This window comes from Myxine glutinosa, chromosome 3 (assembly GCF_964187855.1).
Source record: "Myxine glutinosa chromosome 3, kmMyxGlut1.1, whole genome shotgun sequence".
NCBI lineage: Eukaryota > Metazoa > Chordata > Myxini > Myxiniformes > Myxinidae > Myxine > Myxine glutinosa.
The window spans coordinates 193,930,638-193,939,787 of NC_136263.1; the positions used below are offsets into that span (position 1 = coordinate 193,930,638).

General features: G+C 45.4%; 1 protein-coding gene across 1 annotated transcript; it reads right to left on the bottom strand.

The window, feature by feature from the left end:
• Nucleotides 1-1,114: 1,114 nt before the first annotated feature.
• LOC137422912 (uncharacterized) lies at nt 1,115-7,715 on the bottom strand. Its single transcript, XM_068109571.2, has 5 exons — nt 7,470-7,715; nt 4,497-6,278; nt 3,367-3,505; nt 2,968-3,229; nt 1,115-1,453 (listed from the first exon to the last, which is right to left on the bottom strand). Exons 2-5 carry the CDS (start codon nt 6,264-6,266, stop codon nt 1,336-1,338), a joined length of 2,289 nt encoding a protein of 762 aa, XP_067965672.2. The 5' UTR covers nt 6,267-6,278; nt 7,470-7,715; the 3' UTR covers nt 1,115-1,335.
• Nucleotides 7,716-9,150: the final 1,435 nt, after the last annotated feature.

Here is a 9,150-nt window from a genome sequence, read left to right on the forward strand (position 1 = left end):
AGAGACTTTGAAGAGATTTAAAACGTTAGACAAGTGGTCGATGTTCGGGGAAGTTATGGGGAGAAGAGAAAATCTAAGAAATAAGCAATACAGCGAAGGAAAGAACTTAAATTCACAGAACACCTATGGGGGTAGGGAAGCAGAGAGAAACCAGGCCGCGCACGCGCTGGGACAGAAAACGATTAAATTATACAAAAGTTTGCAAGAATTGCAAATCAACACCAACTGGAAAACACACTGCAACACATGCGCAATAAAAAGTGAGTAGAAACTGACGGACACGAATGGAAAAAATACTATAACTTTTGCTGCCGTGCAGAGGTCGAAGACGCTTCCTTGCTCCAGGGACCGGAAACGGATCACCAAGGTAATCGCTACCCTACACCAAGGTAATCGCTATCAGTAGAGGTCCACCTGACACCAAGGTAATTGCTGCCAGTGGAGGTTTACCCTACACCAAGGTAATCGCTATCAGTGGAGGTTTACCCTACACCAAGGTAATCGCTATCAGTGGAGGTCTACCCTACACCAAGGTAATCGCTATCAGTGGAGGTTTACCCTACACCAAGGTAATCGCTATCAGTGGAGGTTTACCCTACGGCCTACACCAAGGTAATCGCTATCAGTGGAGGTCCACCCTACACCAAGGTAATCGCAATCAGTGGAGGTCTACCCTGTATCAAGGTAATCACCAACAGTGGAGGTTTCCTCCTATAACAAGGTGGTTCTGTAGCAACCAGTAGTTCAGTCAGGACAATACAGTGAAGACAGTTAAAAACAACACAAACACTGACAGAGAACACACATACCTACACTACATTGTGAACACTGTGGCAGTGTGCGAATAACGGATCTTTACAACCATCCACGAGAACAGCTAGGTCCACTAAGCTTCGGCTGATCATCTTTTGTGGATGAGAACTGCTAATGACTGATGATTAGAGAGTCCATGTTCTTGTAGTTTCTCCAAACCCAGACACTGCCATCATATTTGAACGTCGGCCAAGGACATCTGCTCTTTGCCCCATGCCATGTCACACAGCATGTTGACGACACCGATGAAACATGCACATGTTGACAAATGGAATATCAAAAGTGTAAAGGAGGGCCCATGCCTTTTGCTGCAATGACATTTACTCAGCATAAAGCAAAGTTCATATGTTAACAATGCAGAGCACAACAACTCTGGATAATCAGGTAATCATTCACAACATAAAAAATGGGATCTAGAATCAAGGATATTCAACATTGGGATGGTTTCACCGCATGCACAATCCCAACACATGCTCTTCCAAAATCCAGGCTTCCAGGACAAAGGAAAAATCCGTCCAACGATTACGTAGACAACGCCGATGCCCAAATCGCACTGCTCGGAGCACATGAAGTGACCCAACCTTGAGGAATACGACATCCTGGACAGTCTTCCGGAACCAAAAAGTTGTCCCACTCCCGTCTAAGGATGAAAGAGACAATATAGAGTACCTTCACATGATGAACAAATGAACATGTCCATCCCCAAACGGATGCCGGGCAATCTGCGAAAGGTGTTTAGGAATAATCTTCCTAAATCTTGGATGAGGACAATGTTCCACAGTGTTTAAATATTGTACAAAACTCATAATTAAAAGGACCACACCCAAAAATAAAAAATAGATTTAAAAACATTTCATGAATGAATTAAAGGTGAAGAGGCAGCGCGATAACTGGTTGAAGCTTGCTGGGCCTATTTGGTCACACCAAGGCCGTAATGCGATACGCCATCCTTCTTTTACCTTTTGTGGCTAAGGGGCGGCACTACATTTTCATCAGTAACATTTTAGAGCCCATCCTGAGTTTCTCTGAGGGCATCAGGAGTGAACCAAAGGATGCGTACTGGCATCACAAGTACACAAAATCAGACGGAGCAAGACAGGTGCACTACCTTCTCTCGGAAGATCATTAGTGAGCAAGCTGGGTATTCTCCTCAGCCTAGGTTTTTTTTTGGTATTTTTTTTGCACACAAGATCGAGGCTCATGTAAGAGCCAACATCAATAACAAAAAAAAAACAAAAAAAAAGCTGACACACAAAACATACAATGAAGGGAGCGGAAGATAAGATGGGGAGAGAGAGGTTAGCACACAAGTACAACAGCAGAGAACAGGGACATAGGGAGATCTGTGGGAGGGAGAGGACTTGGAGGGAGGGGGGGGGGGGAAGGGAAGAGGGGTCCGAGAAGTATAAAACACATTGACATTGCAAGGACTTCCAGGAAAGAAGTTGGTATTTCAAAAAATTGGATCTGGGGTGAATTAACAGGGGTAGAAAAGATCAAGGTTTTCGATGGGGGAAGATAAGAGATGGTGAACAGCTGCTTTAAAGACCTAGAGGGTTTGTGAGTGGGATTTGAAGAGAGTGAGGGACTTTGTTGCAGAGGCGGGAGTAAAGAGGAATGAAAGAGTGAAGGTGAGTAGAGTCTTGATTTTGGCAGTTTAACCATAAGAGGGTTGCTGGCAGATCTTGTGCGACCTGTAGGAATATTTGGGGGACAGAGCAGAGATAGAGCTGGGGCAGCTAGGCCAGATAGGAGTCGGTAGAAGACAGAAAGACCACCAACCTGCCTGCGGTGAGTGAGTGAAAGGCCCTCAGAATCAGCTTCATCACGGGAGATTCCAATGATTCTGAAAGCTTTAGTTTCTACAGCATGAAGACGAGCTAGGTGTGAGGCAGGAGCACCAGCCCAGAGGGGAGAGCAGTATTCCATTGAGCTGCAGATGAAAGCCTTGTATGTGGTGAGGAGGTAGGGATTGGAATTACTAGCAGAGTATCCACCCCCTGGGTGGGTCAAGTTTGTGCATCACTTTCTGAAAAAAAAGTATTGTCTGTGTTTTGCAAGAAGACGACAGATGTTTGCGTGGTATGCGCTTAAAAAGTGGTCTAAAGAGAATGTTCCAATAGTAGTTCGTGTCTCAGGGGAAAGATGCCTTACCGTACATGAACCAAAGCTTCCAATGAAGACCAGGCCTTGATGAGGCGATGGCATTCGTCATCAGCCGAAGAACTCGAGGCCTTGTTCGGCCTGTTTATCCTGCCTCGTTTTCCTCTCTCTACCGAGTCGGTGTCCATCCCCGCCATCACCTTCAAAGTCAACTCTTCACGGGCATACAGAACCAGACGACGCTTGGTGATGCCACGCAGTCGTTCAAGCTCTTTGATAAAAGCCTCCTCGACTTCCCCCGATAAGGAAACGCCTGCAAAACCACCAAAAGTAAGTGGCGAAGAGTAGAGCATGCCAATCGACAAAGTATGGGAATGCGAAGAGAGCAAACGAATGTTTCAGGTGAAGTCTACGACATATGCTGCTTTTATTTCCCACTGTTCATCCCACCTTTGTGCGAGTGCATGCCCATGCGCAGCTTGCGCAGGCGCTCCATGGCAGAAAGGAGGTCTCGTGCTCGAGACAGGGTGGAGCATTTCCTCCTGACTGCGGCAAAGCTCCCGGCCAGGGCTCCCTTCACCTCCTGGGCCTATGATTCACAGACATACGTCACACCAACAGGTGCCAATCAAAAACAAAAATGTGCAATGAGTCATTTCCTCACAAGCTATTTCATTATTTCTCTAATTAGTCTTATCCCAAATGGGTTTCGAGACTAACACCCCTGTCGGTTTGTGTCCACGTCTATATATTATCGCTTTAAATTTTATTCTCCTCAACTGCTTGTCGAATCGATGCAAAACTTTAAACATAGGAGGGCTCCCCAGGGATAATAATCTATTACTAACTCTGATGTCATAGATCACATGGTATGGCAGCCATATTAGATTAAAGGGGGAAAAATTGGACATCTCTGAAACCACTCGACAAAAAAAATTGAAACTTGGCATATGTCATGAACACCCCATGGAGAAAATAGGGTGATAACTGATAATGATGATGTCATCGGTGAAGCCATATTTGGTGACGATTCCAGTCATAATTGATCGAGTCGAAATACTTGTACGAACAAATCTGAAACTTCGTATATCTGAACTATGACCTGATGAGTGAAGAATGACATTTACGACATCCTCATAGTGGTCGAGTGAGTTTGTGGTCATCATAGTGTTTATGACATGGTCTGGCGGACATATTGGATTGACTAAAATAAAATAACGCTTAACAGATCAATGCGAAACTTCATACATATGATCGACTAGATGGGGAATATAGTTTGAATTTTTTTTCGTATTCATCTTCATCGACGCACAAAAGTGGTTGTTAAATATCCTAATAATTAATCAATCAAAAATCAATAAAGCTACAGTTAATGGCAATGTATGAGACGTAATAGGGTGCATGGATGATACGGCTTTGTGGGCCGTAATAGTAGCGTGTTCAGTTAACGATGATATTTTTATTCAGAATGAGCGTGCGAGGTGAGACTATGCTGGCCACCGAGCGCATTTCTAGTTACAGTATAGATTATGAAACAGCATTATCCTAATCACACACAATACATCACAAGCATCTCGTACCATGCGTTCCGCCTCCACCTTACGCATCTCCTCTTCAAGCCATGTGTCTGCCATTCCTTTTGTCATTCCCTTCTTCTCAATCAAAGCCCGCACACTTTGTTTCGCTCTCTTCTGCCTTTCTCGCCTCATGGCCACCCGATGCAACCTCGCCTGCACCGCACACCATGTGACTCCAACGACCTTCCTCTGCTCCACGCCCTTCCCACAACTACTACTCATTGCCCCTTCCTCATTTTCATTTGTCGTTTCCTGTTCCACCTCCTTCCACACAACCCCCATTGCTTTCAAATCAATCATGGCCTTTTGAAGCATTTCTCTGGCTTCACTAGCATGTCTCGAATAAAAGCTCCAATCTTGGAAATCACTTCTCTTTTCATCCATTACCACAACTCCACCATCTCCTCCTTGATCTCCGACAAATCTATTATGCCATTGAACGTCTATACGACTTTCACGGTGAGGACAGCCTCCAGTCTCCACCTCTTCTTTTTCCATTTGATCGTGTAGTGCTTGTACTGCTTCGCTATACCCATTTCCTCTTCCTGTGGCTCCACACTTTTTGCACTCGCAGGAGAAAGTGACGCCCCCATAAACTGCGCACACGTCATCGACAGCTTTCCAAAGCTGCTGCAGAGCATCCAATGCTTTGAGCACCGCCACCTTTGCCTCCCAAACTTTAACACCACCACGGTTTCGTCGTCCTCTGCTCCCCACGACCTTATTCTTATGCAAAAGCCACTGTGGAAGAGGACATTGCTCCATTGTAGCCATTGGATGTTCTACAAAACCGGTAAAAGTATGTTCACCAAAGGTCTGGTAAGCACTAGCCAAGCTCTGCTCTTGCAATGGCTTGGCATCCCCTGCCAGACCAGACTGAGGGACACAAGTCCTAAAAATAGGACCCTCATTCATAACGTCTTGTCCCATCAGCCCTCCTAGCTCAAGTTTACCATTTGACCAAAATTGATTCTCATTGCTGACCAACTCACTCCCAGCCCTCGAGTGATAAGGGGGAAAGAAATTTTCACCATACACCATTGGACCTCCAGGTGCAGGTGGTCCAGGATTCATTAACCTTTGCTCCAAATAATTGTTTGCAACTGGGCATGCAGGTACATTTGCAATTCCTCCACGAGGTGCAGCCACAGATCCTATGCAAGGCCCGATTAATTGCGATTCATTTTGTGCTCCAACTGGTGCAAATTTCATGTTACAACTTGAGGCCAATTGCTCAAAGGTTCTCAGTTCAGGTCTCATCTCAGCTGGTCCATAATTCCCCGGGTTGTTGACAGGTCGTGTTCCTCCCCCATGCAAAGTATGATATCCAGATCCAAATGTCCTGACAAATCCTGTCTGGTTTCTTGGCCTAACTGGTTGATGAAAACCCAAGTGACTCCTGGGCTCGGCTAAGACATCAGGCACCAACAGTCTAGGTTGTCCCCAAATGCAATGCTGCGGTAGATAATTTGGGGGCATCGGCATCGTAGTGCTGGGTATGTTAAAAGGAACAGACGTCCTCGCAACCTCTTCCAACTGAGGGCCAGAATACGGTGGCACAATCGGTAACCTTGGGGAAAACCCCAAGGCACCCTCGGCCCCGAGCCATGGCTCAAAGTGATGGGATTGCGAAGTCACCCCATGAGACCTCAAATCCTGGTCAAGCACCTCTCCTGACTGAGGAGGGAAACACATTGGCGTAGCTTGCGATCGGTGGTCCCTTTGTTGTTGATGGTGCTGCAGGGCATCAGATGTTGGGTCATTACGCTGCATTTACAAAATGTTCTGAAAAGGTAAAACCCACATAACATTAACTTTCCACAAAATAATCACATCACCCACATATACCGTATTACCGTATTAGATTCAATATGTTACCTTGAATACGGTCCCATATACCGTATTAGGGTAGGACCAGCAGTCGGGTAGAAGGGAAAAGACTGTAGATAGTGTACAGGGAGGGGGCGGGGAGGGGTGGTGGGAGTTGGGGAGGGGGAGGAGGTGATGGTGGGAGGGGGGAGGGAGGTGGGGAGTGATGGGAGGGGGGGAGGGCTGGGAGGGGAGGGGCAGTGGTGGAAGGTGTGGTGGGAGGAGGGTGGAGGTGTGGTGGGAGTGGGGAGGAGGTGTGGTGGGGGAGGGGTGTGGGTGGTGGGAGAGGGGGTGGGGGTTGTGGGAGAGGGGGTGGGGGTGGTGGGAGAGGGGGTGGGGGTGGTGGGAGAGGGGGTGGGGGTGGTGGGAGAGGGGGTGGGAGAGGGGGGTGGGAGAGGGGGTGGGAGAGGGGGTGGGAGAGGGGGTGGGGGTGGTGGGAGAGGGGGTGGGGGTGGTGGGAGAGGGGGTGGGGGTGGTCGGAGAGGAGTGGTAGGAGAGGAGGGGGGTGGTGTGAGGATGGTGGTGTGAGGGGTGGTGTGAGGGGGTGGTGTGAGGGGTAGTGTGAGGGGTAGTGTGAGGGGTAGTGTGAGGGGTAGTGTGAGGAGGTGGTGTGAGGAGGTGGTGTGAGGAGGTGGTGTGAGGAGGGGTGTGAGGAGGTGGTGTGAGGAGGTGGTGTGAGGGGTATTGTGAGGAGTAGTGTGAGGGGTAGTGTGAGGAGGTGGTGTGAGGGGTGGTGTAATGAGGAGCAGGTGTGTGGGTGGGTGGGAGGTTGGTGGCATGAGGCAGGGGTGGGAGGATGATGGCATGAGGAGGAGTGGGAGGGTGGTGGTGTGAGGGGAGGTGGGAGGATGGTGGTGTGAGGGGAGGTGGGAGAGTGGTGGTGTGAGGAGGGGTGGGAGGCTGGGAGGGGTGATGTGAGGGGCTCGTATTCAGCACAAATGGTAGAATATTTATCAATATATTCAGATTAGATATTCCAGCAACCCTGATGTCCATTACCATTTCGTTGTTAAAATCTACTTGAGTAAACCTTTCCTCATAACATAACTGAGGGTGAGTCCCCACATAAAATACAGACACTAACTATAGCCACATTGGTACCCTTACCAGAGGTTCTCCCTTGGGGCTTGGTGTACACTGTACTCTTTTCCCCTCATACCCGCCCGCAGGACCGATCTTTATTTGCACGACTCCTATCCTGTCTCGTCCGACACGAACGGTAATTAATATTTAACGTCTCAAGTAAAAACTGCACACAACGTCATCGATAATTCAATAAGTAATATTAAAGAGAATTCTCGTTGAATCAACAAACTATGGCGTTGGACGGTTACTACCTATACACCGCCCAATATTCATTCTGTTTTTCTCCAACCCTTATGAGCACGAGTTTTAAATATTTTATTTGACGAAATAGTGTAGTGTGTCGTGCACACTGATCTCTATACTAACTGGATAGGAAGGGAAGCTCATTTTTTGAAGCCATTTGTCCGCCATCTTTGTTCCCCCACGATTCCCCAAAACAATGTCATTTACCGATGTAATGTGATTCCTCTTCTTCATTCTAATCGACCGCTGCGGTTTTTACAACCATAAGCAGCGTACGATGGCATTTCATCAATCCTGTAATAATGCTTTTTCAACCCTGGAACGGATTAAAATCAATTCGGAATGGAATAAAATAAAGTGGGAAGGTGCCATTTTCGTAGGAAATATGCTGATAATTAAATGTTAAATTCTTGAAATTCCCTTTAATTAAATATTAAATATTAAATAAATTAAATATTCTAATAATAAAAAATAATATTAAATATTAAATAATTAATTAATTAAATATAATTAAATAAATTAAATTAAATATTAAATAATATTAATATTAATATTAAATATTAATAGTAATTAAATATTCTTAAAAAATTTAAAGAATAGGAAAATAGGACTGCGTTTACTTTTTCATTGCTGATAATATAACATGGATCTGCAAAATAAATTGGTATGTGAATACTTGTATACCATATTTGTGGTCAAGTGTTGGTTTTGTTTTGTTTTGTTTTTTCATTCCACATGGCACAATATTCTTACTGAAGTGAGTACAATTGAAAATAAATTGCATCCATTTATCAAAGAATCAGAATCAGAAGAGTATAGTGAAAACAAACTTCTGAGTTATACTTCTGGGCAGAGAAACATGATGGTCATAGTAAATATTTTTGTTATTCTCCTCCAAGACATGTCAGGATATTGCCAAATTATGATAAACTAGGGCATGCCCGTACTATATATATATCTAAAATTATATCCCCCCCCTCTATTTACATGAAATGGTTTGGTCCATTCGCAAAGCCAGAAGCGAACGGCTTGCGAGTACGGTGACAATCCCCCCCCTCTATTTACATGAAATGGTTTGGTCCAAAGCGAACGGCTTGCGGAGTTTGGTAAAGAAATCGCCATAGCTCGGTAACTACTTGTCCGATTAATATGAAACCTTGAAAAGGCACATCCTCGGGTCCCCAGCAATATACCTGGCAAGTTAAAAGTATATCGGACCCGTGGTTGTCGAGAAACAGCGGTCACAGACAAACACACAGACACACAGACATACACACAGAGATTGCTGGAATTATAGATAGATTATAATTACAGAATATAAAATAGCAACATGTGTACAGGACGGCATTTTTCCTCACAGCAACTTGCTGTCTAAAGTCAATTTGAATCGAATGTTTTGTTGAAATTTCGATTAAATTATTTTCTAAAATATAGCAGGCATTGTCTTTCGATAAAGACA